General features: G+C 43.8%; 1 protein-coding gene across 1 annotated transcript in view; it reads left to right on the top strand.

Annotated features, from left to right (window-relative positions):
- The first annotated feature begins 2,493 nt into the window (after window positions 1-2,493).
- Window positions 2,494-10,483, top strand: part of LOC147904766 (ARM repeat superfamily protein) — a 141,228-nt gene continuing 133,238 nt past the window's right edge. The window contains exons 1-2 of the mRNA XM_087388274.1: window positions 2,494-2,633; window positions 2,755-2,818. Coding sequence (XP_087244400.1) covers window positions 2,552-2,633; window positions 2,755-2,818 — 146 coding nt within the window. The 5' untranslated portion in view covers window positions 2,494-2,551. The remainder of the gene's footprint in view (window positions 2,634-2,754; window positions 2,819-10,483) is intronic.

Here is a 10,483-nt window from a genome sequence, read left to right as displayed (position 1 = left end):
TTCATAGTAAATCTTCAAGTACTTTCAATTGGAAATGCAATTTGTATTATTCTTTATTTACCAACTAAACAAATTTATAAACCTTTAAATATAATGTATATCAAACTACTATATAGTTACTTATAATTTAAAACAAAGTACAATGTCAAAGAAGTAATTCCATCTTAATCAGAGTCAATGTTTATAACATCATTAACTTCTATGTTAGGTTTATGTTTGTTTATCTCTATGTACTTTGGAGGTGGTTGTTTTTCCCCATAAACTTTAGAAAAGCATTTCACAGTAGATGTGATAGTAAATCTAAAGTTAATGTACTCTGGGTTCTCGCGAATAAATTTGCGCACTAACAACAAAAACAAACAAAAGTCCAATTAAATATTCTACAAAGAATTAATGCAGAAAAATATTAAGTTGTGGATGTACCTTCCTTTGGGGGCTTGCTAGAGGACGCACAAACAAAGGGTGTTGACTTAGGTGTGGGTGGTGAAGTAGTCTTCTCCATATAGGAGCATGTTGAAATTGTTGCACAAGCTTGAAATAGATTGCAGAGTATACAATAAGCCTCTATAAAATAAAGTATTCAATGAAACCAAAATCATACTGCAAATGAAACAATAGTATAACATTGAACAAAATGGACTACAAACAAGAGCTCGCTTCACAACTCCTCCATCTCTGTTGCATGCACATTCCCTCGTACAACCCGGTCTTCAATCTCAAGAACAATGCCTCAGAATATATGCAATTGCATGCGCCACTACAGAGAATCTAATAATGGGAAAAGAGATAGAGAGAGACCAGCAAAGTCTCCTGAATAGGTGAAAAGAGAAATGAAGACCTAAACGAATGTATATTCAATCAAATGGAAGGCTAATTTATATTTCGTGAAGCGAGATGAAGAGTGTCTGCCATTACCCAAACAATGGACTATCGACTGAGGGGTTGTAGAAACGTTGAACGAAGTGGACAACAAACAACAACTAACTTCACAACTCCTCCATCTCTGTTGCATGCACGTTCCCTCATTCAGCCCGGTCTTGAATCTCAGGAACGTTGCCTCAGAATATATGCAATTGCATGCGCCACTACGGAGAATCTAATAACGGGAAAAGAGACAAAGAGAGGCCAGTAGAGTCTCCTGAATAGGTGAAAAGAGAGACACAGCTTTAAACTAATCGTTGTGCAAGTCAGGGCAGCATACAAATCAATCGCATGCTTCACCTCGTAAATCCTCACTCGATTCGGGGGACTAATATTCAGAGACCACCCAAGGTAGCGGTCAGAACAACAGATAAACGGCGGCATACAAGCTTGTAAGTCCTTATAATGTCTAGGATAAGCAAGTTGCAAAGGGTAGCGTGGGTAGCGGTAGAGATCCAAAACACACTTGTGAGGAGCATCTAATCGTTACTCATTTGTTTATAGCAACATGTAGACACCATCGAAGACAGCAATCAAAATAGATGCGGATTCACAAGAATTGATGAGCTCGTAAGTCATTAGGATGCTTGGGAAGAAGAAGATGCACATGCCATTGAAGGCAAAAACAATAAAAATGAAGTGTTTACCGTCACCGCCATCGATGTTCTCCTTCAATTTATTGTCACAAGGCTTCAATCCAGGTTCATTCTCATAGCTTGGGGTGACAGGAGATCGCAATATCTGTGGGCAAATCTTGGAAAGACCTGCACAACAAAACAAGTATATTCAGAAGCAAATCAGCATGCAAAGGTTACGAAAGCTGTGCAAAGAAATATTGAAGTGAAAGAACGAAATACGAAGCAAAAATCAAGTAAGGAAGGACGTATTTGGCTGACGCATAAAGAGGCAGCAGTTCGCACCCTTCACAAAAGCACCATTGTTAGTGTCCATGAAATCATTCGAGGCATCCATCACTCTCACTCTCATGCAGAAATCAATCGTGGTTGCACAGCTATGCCTCTCCTCTTACGCTTTTATAAACGAATTTTTGCTAAACACCTCGACCAGGTAAGCGGAATTTGCATGCAGCTGGAAATCTCTAGCGATCAAATCGTATCTAGGCAGAGATTAGTTGCAGAGGTATATTACCTTGCTAAGCAGCGCATGTAGTTGGAATTTCATGCCCTTTACTAATACATACCTTCTTCTGCAACAAACCACCCCTGCTTCGACCCTCCTTAATGAATTCGAAGGCACCAATACTGACGATCTTACATAGCGCCGTCGAGAAGAATGATCGCAGGTGCCAACTTTTGCATCACGATAGCCTCTCCTTCGACTCATGAATGCCACAAATCACTCGACGAAAGAAAGGAATGCGAATTTAAAGGCATGCAGGAGGTAGCCAATCAGATAGACCCACGTATTAAGGCTTTCAAAAAATCAGAAAAGCCTAATTTCTGCTTTCTGAAATCACTACCGTCGCTAGGCCAAAAAGTGTGTGCCACATGTAATGAGTGAGCGAAGACAAGTGTGTATCCCTATATGTATATATATAGTACGAAGTACTTTAAAGAGTTTTTGAGCTTTTGAGCTGAAGGTTGCTTGTTTCAAATTCTGTGCTGTGGCAATGGACACGGTCGAGATGGACGTAGATGCACCTGACCTCTCATCCCTCTTGGCAGACGCTTCCCAGTTCTCCTCAATTCCAGGTCCTCCTCCTTCTCCTCTCTTGCATCCATACATACTTGAATTGGTGATCATTTATCTAGTGTTCAACCTCTTTTGCATCCAACAGACTCGTGGATTTACAACATCTTTTGAATCTCGCAGGAATGCCTTCAGACGCAGCCACCAAGCATTTCCTCGATCGGTACCCGCTTCCTGTTCTGTTCAGGTTTGTAATAAAAGCGTCCGCGACATTCGGAGGGTTAGATGCTGCCCTTGGACACTTCTCACCCGGTAGTTCACATTTATTAGCGCATTGGATCTGACTAATGGACGGTATTCGAGTAAACTCGTAACATGGTCGACCTTGCCAACGCTACAAATCGTGTATTGTTATGAAGATTGGACTTGGAGCTTCTAGGTTTTGTTAGGAGTACGCCTGATGAAATGTACGACCGTTGTTGAACGACAAGAAAAGGTTGGTCATCCCGGTGCTGGGTCATGGCGTACAACTATGTTGGCGTATACTTTTTTTAAGTAGATCCCCAAGTGCAGATGTCAAATAGGCATACAAAGGATGCCTTTGTTCTCCTGTGACAGAAAGGACCAATGTTGATCTTTTTTGGTGTGCCAAAGGACATAGTATGACAAATCGTACAAGATCAACAATCCCCAGCACTTCAAGGTCCTATAACTCATTAAAGAAAAACACACTATAAATATCACCATGTCGTAGTAAGAAATGTTGATCCACATAAGTAGTGCTATTTATTAGCTTTTGGTTACTATAGATCTTCTAGATGTCAACCGTTGAGATCTCTGAGGAAATTTGAACTTGATCTCTTGGTGCACCTAGGCACTATGTAGCATCTGGATGGCTTGTGAGGAGAGAGCACATTCTCTTTTGAAAACTTCGTGAGCAAAGAGAGGTGTGTCTTAGATGAAGACTTACTTGCCTTCAACTGCTATATACGAGACATGAAGTCTTCTCATTTCGCTTTAGATAGGTAGCTCAGTGCAACAATAGCTAGAGAGCAGGAGACCTCGGTTCATTTTCTACTCACAAAAAATTCTTTAGTTTCAGAGAAGAATTGGTATTGGTTTTAGTCATCACCGTTTCTCCAAGGCTTCTGATGCCTCATCAACAAGGAGGGCCAAGATTTAGGGAGGCACTTATTAATATGCTGCTAAACGCGAGTATAAGATAGCGTAATTTCATATTAACAATCCAGTTATTTAGTGGAAACTGGGATAATAAATATTAATTATGGCAGTTGCATAAACCACATGGCGAAACACCCAAAGGTCAAAGTTAAAGAAGGTCATGTCAATTAAAATTTACCAATACCAAGGTATCTAGGTGGCCTCTTGTCTGCCTTATTTTTTTTGAATCCCTTTCCCAAAACGTTAATTCTCACTTCCAAGGCCATTGAAGGTGTTGGAGCTAATAGATGCACACGGAAGTCTCGTGAATAAGGGGAGCAATCTCAGTCTTGTTCTGCAGGTTGGTGATATACCTGCTAGAACTCAAAAATCCTTTGGATTTCAGATGCAGAGGATGTATGCCAAGTGTGAAAGATTAGCACAAATGCAAACAAATGTGCACATATTGAACACAATTAAAGATTCACTTTCACAAATAGAAAGGGTGGATAGCTGTAACATTTGCTGAGTTCTGTAGTTGTGTCGTGGCCAAGTTTACAAGTTTGTATATTTCATAATCACCTCTAGTACATCCGATGATTGTATCACTTTTTATCGTCTTTTGGATTAGGATTTTACACCTTCAAGCTTTCTTCATATCCCCATTGTTAGACTATGAATGATTGCCATTTTTCTACTAGAAGTGGCTAGCAGCTTATGTTCTGGTTTAAAATGTAGAGATGCTTGCTTTGGAAAGACTAAGATGTAATACTCATGTCTTAACAAGGAGTTTTGAAAAAAAACAAGGAGTTGTAGCTTGGATGAAGAGATTGGCGTTCTCCTTTAGTGGTAAAGTTGTTGTCATCCCTGAGTCAGCCCTTCACCTCCGGATATTGACAAAGATCAGTACGAAGGCCTTTGTATAAATAAATGTTAACAAGCATGTAGGTGTGTGAATGTGTCTATGTGGGAGAGCGCAAGTTTATTCTATTGTCTATAGGCGCCATTGGAATGTCAAATTTGCTAGTCCGTGTGTTGCTCAATAAGCTTTAGGGTTTTCAACCTTTCGGATGATTTGTCATGGTAAAACTGAAATGTTGGTTTTTTTAAGGAGGATGAGTACGGACATGTTTGTATGGATGCATCATGTGCAGAAACACTTTTGAAGTAGGAGAATCTATTCAAGTTGGATGAAGAGAATATGGACTACATTTTGATTAGCTTTCTTCTTTCGCACTATTGTGCGTCATGGTTGAGTCTGCCCTTCACCTCTAGGGTGCTGACAAAAACTCAGTACAATGACCTTTGTATAAATGCATGCTTATGTGTGTAATAGGCAAGGGAGCTATCTAGTTGTAGATGCCGAAGCATGTGCTGAGCCGAAAGCTGCAAGAACACATATGCTGCGAAAAGTGCTTGTGTCCAAGATCTCGAGGAAGATCTCCTCCTGGTAGGGAACTTCATACTACCCTGCAGGCTGCTATTAACTTTAGCAAAGGGACCCCATCATCCACTTGTTGGTGGCAACTCTAACATAGTTGCGGGGAATCTGAGGGTCAATGGAAAATGCGGGATATGGTGCATCGAGTCCATGTCATCCACCGTGAAGCTAGGTACCAAGGAATGAAGAACACTCAATGAGGGCTGAGGAAAATTGGACAATGCTGCGCCAGGGCGTGGGTGATCTTGAGGGAGCTTAGTTGGAGAAGAAAGACACCTCTTCTGTAGATGGTAACCTCGTGAATATGGTCACCCTCTAACACTAAGCTCACATGAATCCAATCTTGAACTTGGCTCCTCGTGGGCGTGAGGCCTACTTTGCGGCCCATGAGTGTTGTGTCCTGAATCCAATCTTGAACTTGGCTCCTCGTGGGCGTGAGGCCTACTTTGTGGTCCATGAGTGTTGTGTCTAGCGAAATGTGAACTGCAATATGCACCAATTGTTTATCCTTTGGGAAAAGAAAGAAAGATTATTAAAAGCCTTCGGAAGACCAAAGGGTCTATGAGACTAAAAAAGACCTTATACAATGAGCTGAAGGGTGGAGCCTCTAAACATGCATCAACATCCATGATGAACATAAGAGAAAATCCATGATCATAACAATACTGATATATAAGAGAGAGAATTCCTAAGCTCATGGAGAGGATGAGGAATGGCGGCACTGTGATGACCGTTTGGGGAGGGCTGGTGGAGAAGTCAAGCCTAAGAGGGGGTCGGCGATGTGCGAGGCTGCTGTGGACGTTGACGGTTGTTAATACTTGTGGTCGGCTATGGTCTCCTAGCAATGGCCATGCGACGAACCAGCCCCATTGTCATGCCAATAGGCCGTGTCTCTAATTTGGTGAGCATGGAAGAAAAGTCCCCTAGTCTGATATGTGTCTCAACTCATTGGCAAGTCCGATGTGCCTCTCGCTCTGGTGCATGGGCCCACTGTCTCCCTAAACACTGCTAGTCAGTGTTGTTTGGCTGGAAAAACTCAGTAATCATGCTCTGAGTGGAGTCTAGCTATATGCCCTAGTCTTGCCTCTATTATCTGAGCAAGTGCTTCTTGTGTCGGGCGTTCTCGTGGATAAAAGCCGTTAGGCACCTTTGATCTGGATAAGACAAAAAGTTGGATAGGGGTTCGAAACCATCTTTGAAGAGGCAGTGATAGTGACCTCTAATCTCATAGTACACCGGATTTGAAAGCGAAGTGCTCCTCCGCCTTGATCTCTTGATGATCACATAGGGTGCAGATGCGACCCTCTTTGGGTATACTCTCTGCTCGTCCTCTCTCAACGCGAAGTCGTGTGCGATGTGACATGGAACTGCCTAATAAATATCCTCATGGAGTGGGGGAGTGGATCCATGTGTACTTTGCCGAAATTTGCAGGCAATGGTCTCTATAAAAACTAAGCTTCACAAAGAGCTCGTGGGGTGCCAACCAGGTGCTGAATGTGTGTAGCTGTAAAAGATCCTCTCGGATGACCTGATTCACCTCATGATATGTGAGCTCGATGGAGGGGGCCTCAATGCTGTACTAGAAGGGAGCCCTAGGCTCTCAAACCATTTGCATGTACGTGCATACCGGTCACCGTCTACCGCCAGTGCCATGGATGAGGATAAAGCCAACCAAGGAAGCCTGTGTCGACTTGTGGTGGAGGAGCCATAGTGTCTAATGTGGTAGAGATACATGAACCTGAAACGTTGCATCGAGCTGTAGTGGGGATTCTTTGAACTCAATTGCATCGAGCTGTAGTGGGGATCCTTTGAACTCAACTAGGACTATCTAATGTGGGACTAAAGGCTTATTGCAAATCATCTGTGAGAGCATGAGAACCTGAAGCCTCTCAACTCAGGCCCAAGCTGTCGTCAAAGAGAAGAGTCTTGGTCATGGGTCCTGGAAGTGAGAGTGAAAGCACTGTTGCTCGAGTGCAATGTACCCTCCACTTTGTCGGGCCTGTAATGCTAGTTGCATCGTGAAGATCGGGCCGGAGAAAAGGGCCTCCAAATATTCGTATGATGCTACCACCTCCATCAGCAACCTATCCAAGGTGAAATGCTCTCCATACATGGCTGTCCGAGATGTGTTGAAGATCATGACCTTTGTTTTACCAAAGGTTGACCTTTAAATCATGTGTCACAAAAGGTATGAAACACATCCAAGTGTTCCTGGAGACCCTATGCCGACGAAGAGAGTAAGACCACGTCATTTGCGTACCATGCTACCACCTCCATCAACAAATATTCGTACGATGGTTTTACCAAAGGTTGACCTTCAAATATTCAAACGATGCTACCACCTCCATCAACAACCCATCCAAGGTGAAATGCTCTCCGTACATGGCTGCCTGGGATGTGTTGAAGATCATGACCTTGGTTTGACCAAAGGTTGACCTTCAAATCATGTGTTTCACAAAAGGTATGAAACACATCCAAGTGTTCCTAGAGACCCTATGCTGACGAAGAGAGTAAGACCACGTCATTTGCATACAGGAAAATCTAGAGCAAGGATCGGGCTAGAGGGCAACCAGCCCCTCCTAGGGTCCCAATAAAGGTCTCAAACTCATCTATGTAGAGAGCGAACAAGGTTGGTGATAACGGACAATCTTGTTTGACCCCAATGGTGCTCATGATCTCCTTTGTTCACCTTACCCGAGACTCTCTCATAAAGTGCCATGAGTGCCTAGGTGATCTCTTGATCATATCCCAGCTCCTACAGACGTGTCTGATGAGTCGGGCTTTCAGCACTGTGTCAAAAGCCTTGCGGAAATCTAAAAAGCAGCAATAGACCCTCTGTCTCCATGCCCTAGCCTCCTCGGTGACCACCCTGAGTGAGAGTATTGATCCATGGTCCCTTGATCTATTCGAAAGCCTGCTTGTCCCACAGCTTTGAACATCTGAATCTCTGCGACCAGGTTTACCTCTACGTTAAGTACTGATGCATAGATTTGGACATGACATGTTTAATCATAATTGACACGACCCCGTAGGATCCAATCCTATCACTGACCTAGAATCTCGCCCTCAATCCAACCAGAATCATAGTGCAGGCGCCTCGATCCTCTGACCACCCTCGAGCACATGGGCTACAGCTCGACTCATTTATAGGCCCGTATCTAACCCAGGTGTCCCATACCACCTGAGCCTGTCCAGAGGACCTTCGATACACCACTTATGATCCACCATGTAGATGGCCAGAGTCCCAGCCTGGGTCCAAGCCCATCCATCAGTTGAGGAGTGGTCAACTGATCTACACAATAGCATTGGCCCTCCCTCTATATAGAAGGAAACCCGCTATAGATAGCACAATGCTATGGATAGCTCCCTCCATATAAAGCAAGCACTATATATGAATCAATCTCTATATATAGCAATGACACGACCCCGCAGGATCTGACCCTATCACTGACCTAGAAACTCATCCTCAATCCAACCAGAATTATAGTGTAGGCGCCTCGATCCTCTAGACCACCCCCGAGCACGTGGGCTACAGCTCGACTCATCCACATGTTAGAATTATTGTTATAATTTAGCAGTGACCAATGTAATGTAATAAGTAGGTTAGGGGCACTTTTCCCTCACTTAGAGGTTTTTTCCCCTAACCACAGTTAGTTCACTAACTACGGTTAGTGAAGGATAAGGTTTTGTCACTTAGACAAAACCTATCACTCTATTCAGTTGTAACACACTCATCTAATTGCAACTATCGTTTTCAGCTCTCTCTCTCTCTCCTGCTCCTGCTCTCACACTTTGCTCTCTCCCTACTCCCACATTTGGTATTAGAGCAGTGTTCCTTCCTGGACGTGCTCCCAGCTCCTTGCCCAAGCTCCTCCTGCATCGTCGCCGTACAGCCCCAGCCTGCGTAGCATCCATACCATTTCGCAGCAGTCCGTACAGCTAGTCTAAGCTGCTCCGTACGTCCGTACCAGGCTGCCCGTACAAAACGCCGTACAACCCCTTTCCGTACATAGTTCGCCATCGTTGCCATACAGCAGGTCGTCAGTCGTACAGCTCGTCGCCAGACTGTACGGTTCGCCGTACAGTTTCGTACGCCTGTACTAGCTCGTCGACAGCGCCGTCCGTACACCCCGTACAGTTTGTTGTCGCCATCCGTACAGCTCTCGTACCGTTCGTACAAACTGCCGTACAGCTCCCGTACCGTCCGTACAAACTGGCGTACAGCTCTCGTACAGATCCGTACATCCATACAGGTGTATGGATTCCGACCGTACAGGCTGAGCTGTACAGTTCCGTACAACTGCACTGGACTGACAGTTCCGTACTGTTAGTCCGTACAGTTTGAAGGTGGGCTTGGAAATTTACATTTTTGCAGGAGGATATTGGAAAGTTTTTTGTTAGGCTTTTGTGCATACAACCATTATTTGGCTGTATTTTTGGGAGCACATTTGGAGCTTTGGCAGACAAATTGCAAATTTGGGGCTTTCGGTTAATTTGCCCTCTTTTGGATGCAATTTCCTTGAAGAAATTTGGGGCTTTTGCAGACAGAGAGCAATTTGTGTAACAGAAAGGAGGTCCTCTCCAAACTCTGCAAAAAGTAACTCTCCTAGCTGTAGTAGCTGCTCTGGAGGATCCTTGCATGCTCGCCTAGATGGCCATCAGTGTGTGTATAGTGCCAGTCCATATACTGGCCATAGATTGGGAAGGGTGAACCTCGGAACCCTCCATTGCCTCCGTACATCTGGCCCTCCAAATATACCAAGTTGTATTGCTACCCAGAATCTCCCATGATGTGTCTATTGAGGCATGAGCAGATTTGAAAGGAGTGAAGGGAACATCCCGGAGAGAACATGACTCCATAGAGTGTTGTCATATAATGAAAGCTGAGTATGAGTCATGTCCCTCAAAAAACACGAGTGCCAGTAAGAGAGAACCATGCCACTGATCCCCAAGTCATGAAGAAGGGTGCTCTATGAAATATGCTAAATGCCCCTAACCTACTTATTACATTACATTGGTCATTGCTAAATTATAACAATAATTCTAACACCCCCCTGCAGTGCCAATGTCATGTACAAGAAAATGATCAATCACCAAAAGGAGATAAGTTCAGGGCACTGCGAAATGCCTCAAACTTTTCACGTGGAAGTGCTTTGGTGAAAATGTCTGCAACATTGTCATGTGTTGACACATAGATCATACTGATCTCTCCTGCATGCAACTTCTTTCTGACGTAGTGATAGTGAACCTCAATGTGCTTCGTGCGAGCATGAAACACATGATTCTTTGCCACTGCAATAGCACTCTGAC

The sequence above is a fragment of the Dipteris shenzhenensis genome, chromosome 2, assembly GCF_047967505.1.
Source record: "Dipteris shenzhenensis isolate YYH24624 ecotype China chromosome 2, Dip_SZ_1.0, whole genome shotgun sequence".
NCBI classification, from domain to species: Eukaryota; Viridiplantae; Streptophyta; class Polypodiopsida; order Gleicheniales; family Dipteridaceae; genus Dipteris; species Dipteris shenzhenensis.
Note: the sequence above shows the minus strand (reverse complement) of the source record. Positions and strands in the feature narration are given on the sequence as shown.